The sequence below is a fragment of the Oncorhynchus keta genome, chromosome 15 (genome assembly GCF_023373465.1).
Source record: "Oncorhynchus keta strain PuntledgeMale-10-30-2019 chromosome 15, Oket_V2, whole genome shotgun sequence".
NCBI lineage: Eukaryota > Metazoa > Chordata > Actinopteri > Salmoniformes > Salmonidae > Oncorhynchus > Oncorhynchus keta.
In genome coordinates this window covers 9767252-9788494 of record NC_068435.1, presented here as the reverse complement: position 1 = coordinate 9788494, position 21243 = coordinate 9767252, and the positions used below count along the sequence as shown (strand labels likewise).

At 56.6% G+C, this 21243-nt stretch overlaps 1 protein-coding gene and 1 long non-coding RNA gene across 10 annotated transcripts in view; one reads left to right on the top strand and one right to left on the bottom strand.

Annotated features, from left to right (window-relative positions):
* The window catches only part of LOC118395167 (activated CDC42 kinase 1-like), a 178421-nt gene that overhangs the window by 9459 nt on the left and 147719 nt on the right, over window positions 1–21243 (bottom strand). For all 9 annotated transcript variants that reach the window (XM_052463247.1, XM_052463245.1, XM_052463246.1 and 6 more), the window contains 2 exons: window positions 21086–21177; window positions 3652–5135 (listed from right to left, as the gene is read on the bottom strand). In XM_052463247.1, the coding sequence (XP_052319207.1) occupies window positions 3652–5135; window positions 21086–21177 (1576 nt within the window). The remainder of the gene's footprint in view (window positions 1–3651; window positions 5136–21085; window positions 21178–21243) is intronic.
* Window positions 21229–21243, top strand: part of LOC127907563 (uncharacterized) — a 6732-nt gene continuing 6717 nt past the window's right edge. The window contains exon 1 of the long non-coding RNA XR_008064861.1: window positions 21229–21243. This exon is cut by the window's right edge and continues 2061 nt beyond it. This is a non-coding gene — a long non-coding RNA (uncharacterized LOC127907563).

The window sequence follows — 21243 nt, the reverse complement described above, 5'->3', positions numbered from 1 at the left end:
TCCATCTTCCCAAGTGCTCTCGGTGACCAAATTACATTAGGTTGTTATACATCAAATAGAATTTGGTTACAGTTTGAAACATTGAATTTCGATTTAGTTAGGAAGTAATCAATCCACCAGTAAGGAGAAGATGTCTATAAGCAAAAGCAGACAAACAATGACTCAGCAGGAGTTGATGTTGTGGAAAGACTGGTCAGGAATTGCCCTCTGTTGCCCCCTCCTGTTCAATGATGGCACGTGAAACACCAAAACACTGTCTCCAAAGCAAAACAAAACCCTGTTCCAAGGATCATCAACGACGGGGCAAATATGTCTTGAGCGTCTGGTCGGCGGACCGGAACATAATTACAAATAATTTGTAGAGCAGAAATTTGCCACAAGAAGCCCAAACAGATATAATGTTTGACTAAACCATAATCATTTCAAACCTTGCTTACATTTGTATACGATCACATCTAATATGCGTGGGAATACTTGGGAGATGATTTCCAGGTGTTTTTAGTCTGTTATGTCCAACAATTAAAATTATGAAAATAAATTATAATTATAATCATCATTTTGCTCAGAAAACTTGGCAATACTAATAAAACCACTGGCCACCAGCCTATGGGGCTCTGGTTAAAAGTAGTGCACTATATAGGGAATATTGGACTGGTCCCCCAACAAGTCAGCTTCCGGTTCAATCTAGGTGTTGATTGCATCTGATCCCACAGACCAATATTTAGAAGTGTTATGCCCATAGCTTATGTTAAGACAATGCCAATGACTTGGGTTGGGACAACACTTCACTATATTATACAACTCCAATGACTTGGGTTGGGGCAACACTTCACTATATTATACAACGCCAATGACATGGGTTGGGACAACACTTTACTATATTATACAACTCCAATGACATGGGTTGGGACAACACTTTACTATATTATACAACTCCAATGACTTGGGTTGGGACAACACTTCACTATATTATACAACTCCAATGACATGGGTTGGGACAACACTTCACTATATTATACAACTCCAATGACATGGGTTGGGACAACACTTTACTATATTATACAACTCCAATGACATGGGTTGGGACAACACTTTACTATATTATACAACTCCAATGACTTGGGTTGGGACAACACTTTACTATATTATACAACTCCAATGACATGGGTTGGGACAACACTTTACTATATTATACAACTCCAATGACTGGGTTGGGACAACACTTTACTATATTATACAACTCCAATGACTTGGGTTGGGACAACACTTCACTATATTATACAACTCCAATGACTTGGGTTGGGACAACACTTCACTATATTATACAACTCCAATGACTTGGGTTGGGACAACACTTCACTATATTATACAACTCCTATGACATGGGTTGGGACAACACTTCACTATATTATACAACTCCAATGACATGGGTTGGGACAACACTTCACTATATTATACAACTCCAATGACTTGGGTTGGGACAACACTTCACTATATTATACAACTCCAATGACTTGGGTTGGGACAACACTTTACTATATTATACAACTCCAATGACTTGGGTTGGGACAACACTTACGATATATTATACAACTCCAATGACTTGGGTTGGGACAACACTTTACTATATTATACAACTCCAATGACTTGGGTTGGGACAACACTTTACTATATTATACAACTCCAATGACTTGGGTTGGGACAACACTTTACTATATTATACAACTCCAATGACATGGGTTGGGGCAACACTTCACTATATTATACAACTCCAATGACTTGGGTTGGGACAACACTTCACTATATTATACAACTCCAATGACTTGGGTTGGGGCAACACTTCACTATATTATACAACTCTAATTTCATTCCACAGTGCAATGTAATCTTATAAAATAGATCTTTGATGGATACTTGATTGGGTGAGAGAGTGTTGATTTAGATCGATTGGTTAGATAGTTTTGCGCAGGGTTGTCTGTCGACCGAATCCCAGTACTTTAATCCTCTGGGGACTTGGGACGTTTGATTTGGCAGCAAAATGATAAACGAACAAGGTAAAGAAAAACTGGTGGGTGTATCCTCTTACTCTGCCAAAGTTGATTTATTGTAACTCGATTTCTAGTTTCTTTTAATACTTTTTGTATCATTTATCTTGTTTTCTGAATCAGTAGTTGTGCTCTTTGTCTCCATATCCAACATACTGTAATGCCATACTGTAGCATCATTACTCATACTTCATTACTCATACCTCATTACTCATAACTCATTACTCATACCTCATCACTCATAACTCATTTCTGTTTTGGTAGGCCTATGTGTTTCTGTTTTGGTAGGCCTGTGTGTCTCTGTTTTGGTAGGCCTGTGTGTCTCTGTTTTGGTAGGCCTGTGTGTCTCTGTTTTGGTAGGCCTGTGTGTCTCTGTTTTGGTAGGCCTGTGTGTCTCTGTTTTGGTAGGCCTATGTGTTTCTGTTTTGGTAGGCCTGTGTGTTTCTGTTTTGGTAGGCCTATGTGTTTCTGTTTTGGTAGACCTGTGTGTTTCTGTTTTGGTAGGCCTGTGTGTCTCTGTTTTGGTAGACCTGTGTGTCTCTGTTTTGGTAGGCCTATGTGTTTCTGTTTTGGTAGGCCTGTGTGTTTCTGTTTTGGTAGGCCTGTGTGTCTCTGTTTTGGTAGGCCTGTGTGTCTCTGTTTTGGTAGGCCTGTGTGTCTCTGTTTTGGTAGGCCTGTGTGTTTCTGTTTTGGTAGGCCTATGTGTTTCTGTTTTGGTAGGCCTGTGTGTCTCTGTTTTGGTAGGCCTGTGTGTCTCTGTTTTGGTAGGCCTGTGTGTCTCTGTTTTGGTAGGCCTATGTGTTTCTGTTTTGGTAGGCCTATGTGTTTCTGTTTTGGTAGGCCTATGTGTTTCTGTTTTGGTAGGCCTATGTGTTTCTGTTTTGGTAGGCCTGTGTGTTTCTGTTTTGGTAGGCCTATGTGTTTCTGTTTTGGTAGGCCTATGTGTTTCTGTTTTGGTAGGACTGTGTGTTTCTGTTTTGGTAGGCCTATGTGTTTCTGTTTTGGTAGGCCTGTGTGTCTCTGTTTTGGTAGGCCTATGTGTTTCTGTTTTGGTAGACCTATGTGTTTCTGTTTTGGTAGGCCTATGTGTTTCTGTTTTGGTAGGCCTGTGTGTTTCTGTTTTGGTAGGCCTATGTGTTTCTGTTTTGGTAGGCCTATGTGTTTCTGTTTTGGTAGGCCTGTGTGTTTCTGTTTTGGTAGGCCTGTGTGTTTCTGTTTTGGTAGGCCTGTGTGTTTCTGTTTTGGTAGACCTGTGTGTTTCTGTTTTGGTAGGCCTGTGTGTTTCTGTTTTGGTAGACCTATGTGTTTCTGTTTTGGTAGGCCTGTGTGTTTCTGTTTTAGTAGGCCTGTGTGTTTCTGTTTTGGTAGGCCTGTGTGTTTCTGTTTTAGTAGGCCTATGTGTTTCTGTTTTGGTAGGCCTATGTGTTTCTGTTTTGGTAGGCCTGTGTGTTTCTGTTTTGGTAGGCCTGTGTGTTTCTGTTTTGGTAGGCCTGTGTGTTTCTGTTTTAGTAGGCCTGTGTGTTTCTGTTTTAGTAGGCCTGATTACGTATCAACTGATTACGGATTATAAAAAGCAAATCTGACTGGCGCTTTCGGTACTACACACCATCTTGACCTGGTCTGTTGTGATTCCTCCCGCTGCCCTGCTGGCTGACCCCTCAGAGCTGACCCTAGGCAGGCTGATGGAGGCCTTAATGCCCGGCCGGCAGCCCAGACTGCTGTTGTTGTTGGAGAAGTTGGCCTTGATATCTCCTCCTTTGCTCTGCTGCTGCTGGTTCACCACCATGGGCCTGACCGTGGCCGTGTTGGGCTGCTGCCTCTCCTCACAGATCCCACCGCCGCCACAGGTCGGCACATTTCCTGCTTCCCTGAAGAAGCGGTCGTAGCGGTCCAGGTAAGGCGGCCTCTCGGGCAGGAGGTAGTAATGCGTGTTGCTGACTTTGCGACCGTCGCGGACAATTGGCAGGATGCATGGCCCCTTGGCCAGGTCCTTACCCTGGGCTTGTGCTTGGATGACCTTGAGCGCGGCGTATTTTGGGTCCGAGGCAAAGCTGTGCGTAGTGGGCATGATCATCCCCGGGGATGTGGAGAGGTAGGATCCGTATGTGGCCGGAAGAGGGGCGCTGGGGTAAACCATTGTCCTCTGCTGGGGGGAGCCCACCTGGAGCCCCATGGGACTGGGGGTGCGTGAGCCTGGCTGGGACAGGGGGTTCCGTGGGGGGATCTGAGGGGGCCGGTCCTGGACTTCCTCTGAAGCTGGAGTCGGGGACAGGGAGAGGTCACCGGACCAGCGGGTGTAGTCCCCTTGTTTGACGGGGCGAGGCGGGATGGGAATGCGGGGAGGGATCTGGGGCTTGTCCTCGGAGAAGGACAGGACGATATGGCGGTGCACGTCTATGGACTGGAGGCCTGAGCTCGGTGACGGAGAGGGAGGCTGGGGAACTCCTGCTGTGGGCACATTGAGCCTCCTCATGCACTCCTGCTGGAGCTCCTGAAAGATCTCTGCTGACTGGGAGAAGGATGTGTAGGCCTGGTCCTGCTGGGAGGGTAAGAAGAGGTTGTCCCCCAGGGGTTTCCCCTCCTCCCCAGCCGGGATGGCCTCCGTGGGGCTGTGGCTCTCACCCATCCCCCCCTGCTGTCGCTGCTCCAAGCTGTTGATGGAGCTCACCTCCATGTCCTCCTCGTCTTGCGCCACGTCATCGTACGCAGGAGGTGGAGGTAAGGGGCGGGCGTCCCAGTCCACCACTGGCGTGGGGTGTAAAGGGCAAGGCAGTGAGCACCATGGGCTCTGAGGAGGAGTCATGTCCAGAATAGACTCCGCCTCCAGAGCCAGCTTGACCAATGAGGGCAACTGTAGCTCCGCCACTGGGGAGGGAGAGGGTGTGGCCGGGGGAAACTCCTGCTCAAAGTCGATGAGCGACACCTTGCTGGGGGTGTGGCCTGAACCCGTAGTCCGTTCCCCCTGTTTGGAGGCGGAGACCCAGGCGGCGGGTTTGAACTTGAGGATGGAACTTGCTTTCCGTAGCGACAGCCTCTTGAGGCCTGAGGCGGTCAGCTCCTCGTCCTCAGTCACTGAGTCGTAGCATGGATCTGGACAAATAAACAGACAAACAAACACAACTTAATGACTTTGGCAACAATACCCTAACCCAACTCTGTAACCTCTCATTACTCATGTAGCAGTGTAGTCCATCCCCAAGGTCCCAGCTGTCTACATTGAGTGCTCAACCTTGAGTGCTGCCTTTGATGGAAAGGTTTATTTATGCGCATAATGTCCCTGAAATGAGTAGGTAATATTCCTCAGTGTGTCCATCTGTAATGTGTGGATATTCATACACTGTGTATGAATGGAAACAAACACAATCCTACGGAGAACATTAGCTCTTTAAAGATGTTTAGGGGGAAATCATAAACATTAAAAAGCACCGTAATGATAAACATTAAACTCATAAAAACATTAAAAAGTACCGTAATCATAAACATTAAAAACAACCGTAATCATAAACATTAAAAACAACTGTAATCATAACCATTCAAAACTACAGTAACAACTTGTCTTTTAACCCACTCAAGAGAGAGAGACAACACTGGCTGGGGGAGAGAACACTGGCTGGGGGAGAGAACACTGGCAGGGGGGAGAGACAACACTGGCTGGGGGGAGAGACAACACTGGCTGGGGGAGAGAACACTGGCTGGGGGAGAGAACACTGGCAGGGGGAGAGACAACACTGGCTGGGGGAGAGACAACACTGGCTGGGGGAGAGACAACACTGGCTGGGGGGAGAGACAACACTGGCTGGGGGGAGAGACAACACTGGCAGGGGGGAGAGACAACACTGGCTGAGGGGAGAGACAACACTGGCTGGGGGGAGAGACAACACTGGCTGGGGGAGAGACAACACTGGCTGGGGGGAGAGACAACACTGGCAGGGGGGAGAGACAACACTGGCTGAGGGGAGAGACAACACTGGCTGGGGGAGAGACAACACTGGCTGGGGGAGAGACAACACTGGCAGGGGGAAGAGACAACACTGGCTGAGGGGAGAGAACACTGGCTGAAGGGAGAGACAACACTGGCAGGGGGGAGAGACAACACTGGCTGGGGGAGAGACAACACTGGAAGGGGGAGAGACAACACTGGCTGGGGGGAGAGACAACACTGGCTGGGGGGAGAGACAACACTGGCAGGGGGAGAGACAACACTGGCTGGGGGGAGAGACAACACTGGCTGGGGGGAGAGACAACACTGGCTGGGGGGAGAGACAACACTGGCTGGGGGAGAGACAACACTGGCTGGGGGAGAGACAACACTGGCAGGGGAGAGACAACACTGGCTGGGGGAGAGACAACACTGGCTGGGGGAGAGACAACACTGGCTGGGGGGGGGGAGAGACAACACTGGCTGGGGGGAGAGACAACACTGGCAGGGGGGAGAGACAACACTGGCTGAGGGGAGAGACAACGCTGGCTGAGGGGAGAGACAACACTGGCAGGGGGAGAGATAACACTGGCTGAGGGGAGAGACAACACTGGAAGGGGGAGAGACAACACTGGCAGGGGGGAGATACAACACTGGAAGGGGGAGAGACACCTCTGGCAGGGGGAAGAGACAACACTGGCAGGGGGGAGAGACAACACTGGCTGGGGGAGAGACAACACTGGCTGGGGGGAGAGACAACACTGGCAGGGGGAAGAGACAACACTGGCAGGGGGAAGAGACAACACTGGCAGGGGGAAGAGACAACACTGGCAGGGGGGAGAGACAACACTGGCTGGGGGAGAGACAACACTGGCAGGGGGAGAGATAACACTGGCTGGGGGGAGAGACAACACTGGCTGGGGGGAGAGACAACACTGGCAGGGGGAGAGATAACACTGGCTGGGGGGAGAGACAACACTGGCAGGGGGGAGAGAAAAACACTGGCAGGGCGGAGAGACAACACTGGCAGGGGGGAGATACAACACTGGAAGGGGGAGAGACACCTCTGGCAGGGGGAAGAGACAACACTGGCAGGGGGAGAGACAACACTGGCTGGGGGAGAGACAACACTGGCAGGGGGGAGAGACAACACTGGCAGGGGGGAGAGACAACACTGGCTGGGGGAGAGACAACACTGGCAGGGGGGAGAGACAACACTGGCAGGGCGGAGAGACAACACTGTCAGGGGGGAGAGACAACACTGGCAGGGCGGAGAGACAACACTGGCTGAGGGGAAAGACAACACTGGCTGAGGGGAAAGACAACACTGGCTGAGGGGAGAGACAACACTGGCAGGGGGAGACAACACTGGCAGGGGGGAGAGACAACACTGGCAGGGGGGGAGACAACACTGGCAGGGGGAGAGACAACACTGGTAGGGGGGAGAGACAACACTGGCTGAGGGGAAAGACAACACTGGCTGAGGGGAAAGACAACACTGGCTGAGGGGAGAGACAACACTGGCAGGGGGGGAGACAACAATGGCAGGGGGAGAGACAACACTGGCAGGGGGAGACAACACTGGCAGGGGGAGAGACAACACTGGCAGGGGGGAGAGACAACACTGGCAGGGGGAGACAACACTGGCAGGGGGAGAGACAACACTGGCAGGGGGAGAGACAACACTGGCAGGGGGAGACAACACTGGCTGAGGGGAAAGACAACACTGGCAGGGGGAGAGACAACACTGGCAGGGGGAGACAACACTGGCAGGGGGAGAGACAACACTGGCTGGGGGAGAGAACACTGGCTGGGGGAGAGACAACACTGGCAGGGGAGAGACAACACTGGCTGGGGAGAGACAACACTGGCTGAGGGAGAGAACACTGGCAGGGGAGAGAACAATGGCGGGGGAGAGAACACTGGCAGGGGGAGAGAACACTGGCAGGGGGAGAGAACACTGGCAGGGGAGAGAACACTGGCAGGGGGAGAGAACACTGGCAGGGGAGAGAACACTGGCAGGGGGAGAGAACACTGGCTGAGGGGAGAGACAACACTGTCAGGGGGGAGAGACAACACTGGCTGGGGGAGAGACAACACTGGCTGGGGGAGAGAACACTGGCTGGGGGAGAGAACACTGGCTGGGGGGAGAGACAACACTGGCAGGGGGAGAGAACACTGGCAGGGGAGAGAACACTGGCAGGGGAGAGAACACTGGCTGAGGGAGAGACAACACTGTCAGGGGGAGAGAACACTGGCAGGGGAGATACAACACTGGCTGGGGGAGAGACAACACTGGCAGGGGAGAGAACACTGGCAGGGGTGAGAACACTGGCAGGGGAGAGAACACTGGCTGAGGGGAGAGACAACACTGGCAGGGGGAGAGAACACTGGCAGGGGAGATAACACTGGCTGGGGGAGAGACAACACTGGCAGGGGAGAGAACACTGGCAGGGGAGAGAACACTGGCAGGGGAGACAACACTGGCTGAGGGGAGAGAACACTGGCAGGGGAGAGAACACTGGCAGGGGAGAGAACACTGGCAGGGGAGAGAACACTGGCTGAGGGGAGAGACAACACTGTCAGGGGAGAGACAACACTGGCTGGGGGAGAGACAACACTGGCTGGGGGAGAGAACACTGGCAGGGGGAGAGAACACTGGCTGGGGGGAGAGACAACACTGGCAGGGGGAGACAACACTGGCAGGGAGAGAGAACACTGGCTGGGGGAGAGACAACACTGGCTGGGGGAGAGACAACACTGGCTGGGGGAGACAAGACTGGCGGGGGGAGAGACAACACTGGCTGGGGGAGACAACACTGGCAGAGGGAGAGAACACTGGCTGGGGGAGAGACAACACTGGCTGGGGGAGACAACACTGGCAGGGGGAGAGAACACTGGCTGGGGGGAGAGACAACACTGGCTGGGGGAGAGACAACACTGGCAGGGGGAGAGACAACACTGGCTGGGGGAGAGACAACACTGGCAGGGGGAGAGACAACACTGGCAGGGGGAGACAACACTGGCAGGGGGAGAGACAACACTGGTAGGGGGAGAGACAACACTGGCTGAGGGGAAAGACAACACTGGCTGAGGGAAAGACAACACTGGCTGAGGGGAGAGACAACACTGGCAGGGGGAGACAACACTGGCAGGGGGAGAGACAACACTGGCAGGGGGGAGACAACACTGGCAGGGGGAGAGACAACACTGGCAGGGGGAGAGACAACACTGGCAGGGGGAGACAACACTGGCAGGGGGAGAGACAACACTGGCAGGGGGAGAGACAACACTGGCAGGGGGAGACAACACTGGCTGAGGGGAAAGACAACACTGGCAGGGGGAGAGACAACACTGGCAGGGGGAGACAACACTGGCAGGGGGAGAGACAACACTGGCTGGGGGAGAGAACACTGGCTGGGGGAGAGACAACACTGGCAGGGGAGAGACAACACTGGCTGGGGGAGAGACAACACTGGCTGAGGGAGAGAACACTGGCAGGGGAGAGAACAATGGCGGGGGAGAGAACACTGGCAGGGGAGAGAACACTGGCAGGGGGAGAGAACACTGGCAGGGGAGAGAACACTGGCAGGGGAGAGAACACTGGCAGGGGGAGAGAACACTGGCAGGGGGAGAGAACACTGGCTGAGGGGAGAGACAACACTGTCAGGGGGAGAGACAACACTGGCTGGGGGAGAGACAACACTGGCTGGGGAGAGAACACTGGCTGGGGGAGAGAACACTGGCTGGGGGAGAGACAACACTGGCAGGGGAGAGAACACTGGCAGGGGAGAGAACACTGGCAGGGGGAGAGAACACTGGCTGAGGGGAGAGACAACACTGTCAGGGGGAGAGAACACTGGCAGGGGAGATACAACACTGGCTGGGGGAGAGACAACACTGGCAGGGGGAGAGAACACTGGCAGGGGTGAGAACACTGGCAGGGGGAGAGAACACTGGCTGAGGGGAGAGACAACACTGGCAGGGGGAGAGAACACTGGCAGGGGGAGATAACACTGGCTGGGGGAGAGACAACACTGGCAGGGGAGAGAACACTGGCAGGGGAGAGAACACTGGCAGGGGGAGACAACACTGGCTGAGGGGAGAGAACACTGGCAGGGGGAGAGAACACTGGCAGGGGGAGAGAACACTGGCAGGGGGAGAGAACACTGGCTGAGGGGAGAGACAACACTGTCAGGGGGAGAGACAACACTGGCTGGGGGAGAGACAACACTGGCTGGGGGAGAGAACACTGGCAGGGGGAGAGAACACTGGCTGGGGGAGAGACAACACTGGCAGGGGGAGACAACACTGGCAGGGAGAGAGAACACTGGCTGGGGAGAGACAACACTGGCTGGGGGAGAGACAACACTGGCTGGGGGAGACAAGACTGGCTGGGGGAGAGACAACACTGGCTGGGGGAGACAACACTGGCAGAGGGAGAGAACACTGGCTGGGGGAGAGACAACACTGGCTGGGGGAGACAACACTGGCAGGGGAGAGAACACTGGCTGGGGGAGAGACAACACTGGCTGGGGGAGAGACAACACTGGCAGGGGGAGAGAACACTGGCAGGGGGAGAGAACACTGGCTGAGGGAGAGACAACACTGTCAGGGGGAGAGAACACTGGCAGGGGAGATACAACACTGGCTGGGGGAGAGACAACACTGGCAGGGGAGAGAACACTGGCAGGGGTGAGAACACTGGCAGGGGAGAGAACACTGGCTGAGGGGAGAGACAACACTGGCAGGGGGAGAGAACACTGGCAGGGGGAGATAACACTGGCTGGGGGAGAGACAACACTGGCAGGGGAGAGAACACTGGCAGGGGGAGAGAACACTGGCAGGGGAGACAACACTGGCTGAGGGGAGAGAACACTGGCAGGGAGAGAGAACACTGGCAGGGGAGAGAACACTGGCAGGGGGGAGAGAACACTGGCTGAGGGGAGAGACAACACTGTCAGGGGGAGAGACAACACTGGCTGGGGAGAGACAACACTGGCTGGGGAGAGAACACTGGCAGGGGAGAGAACACTGGCTGGGGGAGAGACAACACTGGCAGGGGGAGACAACACTGGCAGGGGAGAGAACACTGGCTGGGGGAGAGACAACACTGGCTGGGGAGAGACAACACTGGCTGGGGGAGACAAGACTGGCTGGGGGAGAGACAACACTGGCTGGGGGAGACAACACTGGCAGAGGAGAGAACACTGGCTGGGGGAGAGACAACACTGGCTGGGGGAGACAACACTGGCAGGGGGAGAGAACACTGGCTGGGGGAGAGACAACACTGGCTGGGGGAGAGACAACACTGGCAGGGGAGAGACAACACTGGCTGGGGGAGAGACAACACTGGCAGGGGGAGAGACAACACTGGCAGGGGGAGACAACACTGGCAGGGGGAGAGACAACACTGGTAGGGGGAGAGACAACACTGGCTGAGGGGAAAGACAACACTGGCTGAGGGGAAAGACAACACTGGCTGAGGGGAGAGACAACACTGGCAGGGGGAGACAACACTGGCAGGGGGAGAGACAACACTGGCAGGGGGAGACAACACTGGCAGGGGGAGAGACAACACTGGCAGGGGGAGAGACAACACTGGCAGGGGGAGACAACACTGGCAGGGGGAGAGACAACACTGGCAGGGGGAGAGACAACACTGGCAGGGGGAGACAACACTGGCTGAGGGGAAAGACAACACTGGCAGGGGGAGAGACAACACTGGCAGGGGGAGACAACACTGGCAGGGGGAGAGACAACACTGGCTGGGGGAGAGAACACTGGCTGGGGGAGAGACAACACTGGCAGGGGAGAGACAACACTGGCTGGGGGAGAGACAACACTGGCTGAGGGAGAGAACACTGGCAGGGGGAGAGAACAATGGCGGGGGGAGAGAACACTGGCAGGGGGAGAGAACACTGGCAGGGGGGGAGAGAACACTGGCAGGGGGAGAGAACACTGGCAGGGGAGAGAACACTGGCAGGGGGAGAGAACACTGGCAGGGGAGAGAACACTGGCTGAGGGGAGAGACAACACTGTCAGGGGGAGAGACAACACTGGCTGGGGGAGAGACAACACTGGCTGGGGAGAGAACACTGGCTGGGGGAGAGAACACTGGCTGGGGGAGAGACAACACTGGCAGGGGGAGAGAACACTGGCAGGGGAGAGAACACTGGCAGGGGAGAGAACACTGGCTGAGGGGAGAGACAACACTGTCAGGGGGAGAGAACACTGGCAGGGGGAGATACAACACTGGCTGGGGGAGAGACAACACTGGCAGGGGAGAGAACACTGGCAGGGGTGAGAACACTGGCAGGGGAGAGAACACTGGCTGAGGGGAGAGACAACACTGGCAGGGGGGAGAGAACACTGGCAGGGGGAGAGAACACTGGCTGGGGGGAGAGACAACACTGGCAGGGGGAGAGAACACTGGCAGGGGGAGAGAACACTGGCAGGGGGAGACAACACTGGCTGAGGGGAGAGAACACTGGCAGGGGGAGAGAACACTGGCAGGGGAGAGAACACTGGCAGGGGGAGAGAACACTGGCTGCGGGGAGAGACAACACTGTCAGGGGAGAGACAACACTGGCTGGGGGAGAGACAACACTGGCTGGGGGAGAGAACACTGGCAGGGGGAGAGAACACTGGCTGGGGGAGAGACAACACTGGCAGGGGGAGACAACACTGGCAGGGAGAGAGAACACTGGCTGGGGAGAGACAACACTGGCTGGGGGAGAGACAACACTGGCTGGGGGAGACAAGACTGGCTGGGGGAGAGACAACACTGGCTGGGGGAGACAACACTGGCAGAGGGAGAGAACACTGGCTGGGGGAGAGACAACACTGGCTGGGGGAGACAACACTGGCAGGGGGAGAGAACACTGGCTGGGGGAGAGACAACACTGGCTGGGGGAGAGACAACACTGGCAGGGGAGAGACAACACTGGCTGGGGGAGAGACAACACTGGCTGGGGAGACAACACTGGCTGGGGGAGAGAACACTGGCAGGGGGAGAGAACACTGGCAGGGGGAGAGAACACTGGCTGGGGGAGAGAACACTGACTGGGGGAGAGACAACACTGGCTGGGGAGACAACACTGGCAGGGGGAGAGAACACTGGCTGGGGGAGAGACAACACTGGCTGGGGGAGAGACAACACTGGCAGGGGAGAGACAACACTGGCTGGGGGAGAGACAACACTGGCTGGGGGAGACAACACTGGCTGGGGGAGAGAACACTGGCAGGGGGAGAGAACACTGGCTGGGGGAGAGAACACTGGCTGGGGGAGACAACACTGGCTGAGGGGAGAGACAACACTGGCTGAGGGGAGAGATAACACTGGCTGAGGGGAGAGATAACACTAACAGGGGGAGAGAACACTGGCTGGGGGAGAGATAACACTGACAGGGGGAGAGACAACACTGGCAGGGGGAGAGACAACACTGGCTGAGGGGAGAGACAACACTGGCTGGGGGAGAGAACACTGGCAGGGGGAGAGACAACACTGGCTGCGGGGAGAGACAACACTGGCTGAGGGGAGAGACAACACTGGCAGGGGGAGACAACACTGGCAGGGAGAGAGAACACTGGCTGGGGGAGAGACAACACTGGCTGGGGGAGAGACAACACTGGCTGGGGGAGACAAGACTGGCTGGGGAGAGACAACACTGGCTGGGGGAGACAACACTGGCAGAGGGAGAGAACACTGGCTGGGGGAGAGACAACACTGGCTGGGGGAGACAACACTGGCAGGGGGAGAGAACACTGGCTGGGGGGAGAGACAACACTGGCTGGGGGGAGAGACAACACTGGCAGGGGGAGAGACAACACTGGCTGGGGGAGAGACAACACTGGCTGGGGGAGACAACACTGGCTGGGGGAGAGAACACTGGCAGGGGGAGAGAACACTGGCAGGGGGAGAGAACACTGGCTGGGGGAGAGAACACTGACTGGGGGAGAGACAACACTGGCTGGGGGAGACAACACTGGCAGGGGGAGAGAACACTGGCTGGGGGAGAGACAACACTGGCTGGGGGGAGAGACAACACTGGCAGGGGGAGAGACAACACTGGCTGGGGGGAGAGACAACACTGGCTGGGGGAGACAACACTGGCTGGGGGAGAGAACACTGGCAGGGGGAGAGAACACTGGCTGGGGGAGAGAACACTGGCTGGGGGAGACAACACTGGCTGAGGGGAGAGACAACACTGGCTGAGGGGAGAGATAACACTGGCTGAGGGGAGAGATAACACTAACAGGGGGAGAGAACACTGGCTGGGGGAGAGATAACACTGACAGGGGGAGAGACAACACTGGCAGGGGGAGAGACAACACTGGCTGAGGGAGAGACAACACTGGCTGGGGAGAGAACACTGGCAGGGGAGAGACAACACTGGCTGCGGGGAGAGACAACACTGGCTGAGGGGAGAGATAACACTGACAGGGGAAGAGACAACACTGGCTGAGGGAGAGACAACACTGGCTGGGGGAGAGACAACACTAGCTGAGGGGAGAGATAACACTGACAGGGGAGAGACAACACTGGCTGAGGGGAGAGATAACACTGGCTGAGGGAGAGACAACACTGGCTGGGGGAGAGACAACACTGGCTGAGGGGAGAGAACACTGGCTGAGGGGAGAGATAACACTGACAGGGGAGAGACAACACTGGCAGGGGGAGAGATAACACTGACAGGGGAGAGATAACACTGACAGGGGAGAGACAACACTGGCTGAGGGAGAGATAACACTGACAGGGGAGAGACAACACTGGCAGGGGGAGAGACAACACTGGCAGGGGGAGAGACAACACTGGCTGGGGGAGAGACAACACTGGCTGAGGGGAGAGACAACACTGGCTGAGGGAGAGACAACACTGGCTGAGGGGAGAGATACCACTGACAGGGGAGAGACAACACTGGCAGGGGGAGAGATAACACTGGCAGGGGAGAGATAACACTGACAGCGGGAGAGACAACACTGGCTGAGGGAGAGATAACACTGATAGGGGAGAGACAACACTGGCTGAGGGGAGAGACAACACTGGCAGGGGGAGAGACAACACTGGCTGGGGGGAGAGACAACACTGGCAGGGGGAGAGATAACACTGGCTGGGGGGAGAGACAACACTGGCTGGGGGAGAGACAACACTGGCAGGGGGAGAGACAACACTGGCTGGGGGAGAGACAACACTGGCAGGGGGAGAGACAACACTGGCTGAGGGGAGAGACAACACTGGCAGGGGGAGAGACAAAACTGGCAGGGGAGAGACAACACTGGCTGGGGGAGAGACAACACTGGCAGGGGGAGAGACAACACTGGCTGAGGGGAGAGACAACACTGGCAGGGGGAGAGACAACACTGGCTGGGGGGAGAGACAACACTGGCTGGGGGAGACAACACTGGCTGGGGGAGAGAACACTGGCAGGGGAGAGAACACTGGCTGGGGGAGAGAACACTGGCTGGGGGAGACAACACTGGCTGAGGGAGAGACAACACTGGCTGAGGGGAGAGATAACACTGGCTGAGGGAGAGATAACACTGACAGGGGAGAGAACACTGGCTGGGGAGAGAACACTGGCAGGAGGAGAGACAACACTGGCTGAGGGAGAGACAACACTGGCTGGGGGAGAGACAACACTGACAATGGGGAGAGACAACACTGGCTGAGGGGAGAGACAACACTGGCTGGGGGAGAGACAACACTGGCTGAGGGGAGAGATAACACTGACAGGGGAGAGACAACACTGGCTGAGGGGAGAGATAACACTGGCTGAGGGGAGAGACAACACTGGCTGAGGGGAGAGACAACACTGGCTGAGGGGAGAGATAACACTGACAGGGGAGAGACAACACTGGCAGGGGAGAGATAACACTGACAGCGGAGAGATAACACTGACAGGGGGAGAGACAACACTGGCAGGGGGAGAGACAACACTGGCAGGGGGAGAGACAACACTGGCTGGGGGAAAGACAACACTGGCAGGGGGAGAGACAACACTGGCTGAGGGGAGAGACAACACTGGCTGAGGGGAGAGACAACACTGCCAGGGGAGAGACAACACTGGCTGAGGGGAGAGACAACACTGGCAGGGGAGAGACAACACTGGCTGGGGGAGAGACAACACTGGCTGAGGGAGAGACAACACTGGCTGGGGGAGAGACAACACTGGCTGGGGGAGAGACAACACTGGCAGGGGGAGAGACAACACTGGCTGGGGGAGAGACAACACTGGCAGGGGGAGAGACAACACTGGCTGGGGGAGAGATAACACTGGCAGGGGGAGAGACAACACTGACAGGGGAGAGACAACACTGGCTGGGGGAGAGACAACACTGGCTGGGGGAGAGACAACACTGGCAGGGGGAGAGACAACACTGGCTGAGGGAGAGATAACACTGACAGGGGAGAGACAACACTGGCTGGGGGAGAGACAACACTGGCTGGGGGAGAGACAACACTGGCTGGGGGAGAGACAACACTGGCTGGGAGGAGAGACAACACTGTCAGGGGAGAGACAACACTGGCAGGGGAGAGACAACACTGGCTGGGGGAGAGACAACACTGGCTGGGAGGAGAGACAACACTGGCAGGGGAGAGACAACACTGGCAGGGGGAGAGACAACACTGGCTGAGGGGAGAGAACACTGGCTGAGGGGAGAGACAACACTGGCAGGGGGAGAGACAACACTGGCTGAGGGGAGAGAACACTGGCTGAGGGGAAAGACAACACTGGCAGGGGGAGAGATAACACTGACAGGGGAGAGACAACACTGGCTGGGGGAGAGACAACACTGGCTGAGGGGGAGAGACAGCACTGGCAGGGGGAGAGACAACACTGTCAGGGGGAGAGACAACACTGGCTGGGGGAGAGACAACACTGACAGGGGAGAGACAACACTGGCTGAGGGAGAGACAACACTGGCTGAGGGGAGAGATAACACTGACAGGGGAGAGACAACACTGGCTGAGGGGAGAGACAACACTGGCTGGGGGAGAGACAACACTGGCTGGGGGAGAGACAACACTGGCAGGGGGAGAGATAACACTGACAGGGGAGAGACAACACTGGCTGGGGGAGAGACAACACTGGCTGGGGGAGAGACAACACTGGCTGGGGGAGAGACAACACTGGCAGGGGGAGAGAACACTGGCTGAGGGGAGAGACAACACTGGCTGGGGAGAGACAACACTGGCTGAGGGGAGAGACAACACTGGCTGAGGGGAGACAACACTGGCAGGGGAGAGATAACACTGACAGGGGAGAGACAACACTGGCTGGGGGAGAGACAACACTGGCTGAGGGAGAGACAACACTGGCTGAGGGGAGAGACAACACTGGCAGGGGGAGAGACAACACTGGCAGGGGAGAGACAACACTGGCTGGGGGAGAGATAACACTGACAGGGGGAGAGACAACACTGGCAGGGGGGAGATACAACACTGGCAGGGGGAGATACAACACTGGCAGGGGAGAGACAACACTGGCAGGGGGGAGAGACAACACTGGCTGAGGGGAGAGACAACACTGGCAGGGGGAGAGACAACACTGGCAGGGGGAGAGACAACACTGGCTGAGGGGAGAGACAACACTGGCTGGCTGGGGAGAGAGACACCAGACTGGCTGGCTGGGGAGAGACACCAGACTGGCTGGCTGGGGAGAGACACCAGACTGGCTGGCTGGGGAGAGAGACACCAGGCTGGCTGGCTGGGGAGAGACACCAGACTGGCTGGCTGGGGAGAGACACCAGACTGGCTGGCTGGGGAGAGACACCAGACTGGCTGGCTGGGGAGAGACACCAGACTGGCTGGCTGGGGAGAGACACCAGACTGGCTGGCTGGGGAGAGACACCAGGCTGGCTGGCTGTGGGGAGAGACACCAGACTGGCTGGCTGGGGAGAGACACCAGACTGGCTGGCTGGGGAGAGAGACCAGACTGGCTGGCTGGGGAGAGACACCAGGCTGGCTGGCTGGGGAGAGACACCAGACTGGCTGGCTGGCTGTGGGGAGAGACACCAGGCTGGCTGGCTGTGGGGAGAGACACCAGACTGGCTGGCTGGGGAGAGACACCAGACTGGCTGGCTGGGGAGAGACACCAGACTGGCTGGCTGGGGAGAGACACCAGACTGGCTGGCTGGGGAGAGACACCAGACTGGCTGGCTGGGGAGAGACACCAGGCTGGCTGGCTGTGGGGAGAGACACCAGACTGGCTGGCTGGGGAGAGACACCAGACTGGCTGGCTGGGGAGAGACACCAGACTGGCTGGCTGGGGAGAGACACCAGGCTGGCTGGCTGTGGGGAGAGACACCAGACTGGCTGGCTGGGGAGAGACACCAGACTGGCTGGCTGGGGAGAGACACCAGACTGGCTGGCTGGGGAGAGACACCAGACTGGCTGGCTGGGGAGAGACACCAGACTGGCTGGCTGGGGAGAGACACCAGGCTGGCTGGCTGTGGGGAGAGACACCAGACTGGCTGGCTGGGGAGAGACACCAGACTGGCTGGCTGGGGAGAGACACCAGACTGGCTGGCTGGGGAGAGACACCAGACTGGCTGGCTGGGGAGAGACACCAGACTGGCTGGCTGGGGAGAGAGACCAGACTGGCTGGCTGGCTGTGGAGAGAGACACCAGGCTGGCTGGCTGTGGGGAGAGACACCAGACTGGCTGGCTGGGGAGAGACACCAGACTGGCTGGCTGGGGAGAGACACCAGGCTGGCTGGCTGTGGGGAGAGAGACCAGACTGGCTGGCTGGGGAGAGAGACCAGGCTGGCTGGCTGTGGGGAGAGAGACCAGACTGGCTGGCTGGGGAGAGACACCAGGCTGGCTGGCTGTGGGGAGAGAGACCAGACTGGCTGGCTGGGGAGAGACACCAGACTGGCTGGCTGGGGAGAGAGACCAGACTGGCTGGCTGGGGAGAGACACCAGACTGGCTGGCTGGGGAGAGACACCAGACTGGCTGGCTGGGGAGAGAGACCAGACTGGCTGGCTGGGGAGAGAGACCAGACTGGCTGGCTGGGGAGAGACACCAGACTGGCTGGCTGGGGAGAGACACCAGACTGGCTGGCTGGGGAGAGACACCAGACTGGCTGGCTGGGGAGAGAGACCAGACTGCCTGGCTGGCTGGGGAGAGACACCAGACTGGCTGGCTGGCTGGGGAGAGACACCAGACTGGCTGGCTGGGGAGAGACACCAGACTGGCTGGCTGGGGAGAGAGACCAGACTGGCTGGCTGGCTGGGGAGAGACACCAGACTGGCTGGCTGGCTGGGGAGAGAGACCAGACTGGCTGGCTGGCTGTGGAGAGAGACACCAGGCTGGCTGGCTGGCTGTGGGGAGAGAGACCAGACTGGCTGGCTGGGGAGAGAGACCAGGCTGGCTGGCTGTGGGGGAGAGAGACCAGACTGGCTGGCTGGGGAGAGACACCAGGCTGGCTGGCTGTGGGGAGAGAGACCAGACTGGCTGGCTGGGGAGAGACACCAGACTGGCTGGCTGGGGAGAGAGACCAGACTGGCTGGCTGGGGAGAGACACCAGACTGGCTGGCTGGGGAGAGACACCAGACTGGCTGGCTGGGGAGAGAGACCAGACTGGCTGGCTGGGGAGAGAGACCAGACTGGCTGGCTGGGGAGAGACACCAGACTGGCTGGCTGGGGAGAGACACCAGACTGGCTGGCTGGGGAGAGACACCAGACTGGCTGGCTGGGGAGAGAGACCAGACTGGCTGGCTGGCTGGGGAGAGACACCAGACTGGCTGGCTGGCTGGGGAGAGACACCAGACTGGCTGGCTGGGGAGAGACACCAGACTGGCTGGCTGGGGAGAGAGACCAGACTGGCTGGCTGGCTGGGGAGAGACACCAGACTGGCTGGCTGGCTGGGGAGAGAGACCAGACTGGCTGGTTTGCTGTGGAGAGAGACACCAGGCTGGCTGGCTGGCTGGGGAGAGACACCAGACTGGCTGGCTGGGGAGAGACACCAGACTGGCTGGCCGGGGAGAGACACCAGACTGGCTGGCTGGGGAGAGACACCAGACTGGCTGGCTGGGGAGAGACACCAGACTGGCTGGCTGGGGAGAGACACCAGACTGGCTGGCTGGGGAGAGAGACCAGACTGGCTGGCTGTGGAGAGACATTGGACACATTGTGGCAACAGTCAAGTCAGATTGAACACATTCACACACCAACCACCGAGAAGAAACACCAACCACCGAGAAGAAACACCAACCACCGAGAAGAAATACCAACCACGAGAAGAAACACCAACCACCGAGAAGAAATACCAACCACCGAGAAGAAACACCAACCACCGAGAAGAAATACCAACCAGCGAGAAGAAACACCAACCACCGAGAAGAAACACCAACCACTGGGAAGAAACACCAACCACCGAGAAGAAATACCAACCAGCGAGAAGAAATACCAACCACCGAGAAGAAACACCAACCACCGAGAAGAAACACCAACCACCGAGAAGAAATACCAACCAGCGAGAAGAAATACCAACCACCGAGAAGAAACACCAACCACCGAGAAGAAATACCAACCAGCGAGAAGAAATACCAACCACCGAGAAGAAACACCAACCACCGAGAAGAAATACCAACCACCGAGAAGAAACACCAACCACCGAGAAGAAACACCAACCACCGAGAAGAAACACCAACCACTGGGAAGAAACACCAACCACCGAGAAGAAATACCAACCAGCGAGAAGAAATACCAACCACCGAGAAGAAACACCAACCACCGAGAAGAAACACCAACCACCGAGAAGAAATACCAACCAGCGAGAAGAAATACCAACCACCGAGAAGAAACACCAACCACCGAGAAGAAACACCAACCACTGGGAAGAAACACCAACCACCGAGAAGAAACACCAACCACCGAGAAGAAATACCAACCAGCGAGAAGAAATACCAACCACCGAGAAGAAATACCAACCACAGAGAAGAAACACCAACCACCGGGAAGAAACACCAACCAGCGAGAAGAAACACCAACCACCGGGAAGAAACACCAACCAGCGAGCGAAACATACTTCCTCGAGTCACTGACAATAGTTGTCCAAATAAATAGTGTTATCGGACAGGGGCAGTGGGTTGTTTAGGAACCCGGCCACTCACTTTTTGCTCGTCCCGGTAGCTGAGTGGGCCGGGCAGCATTGAGGTCCAACCCCAAGACATCTGGTGGGTCCATGGGGTTTCCTAAGTACAGACTAGAGAAAGAGATACAGAGATACAGAGAGAGAGATACAGAGAGAGGGGGGAGATACAGAGAGGAA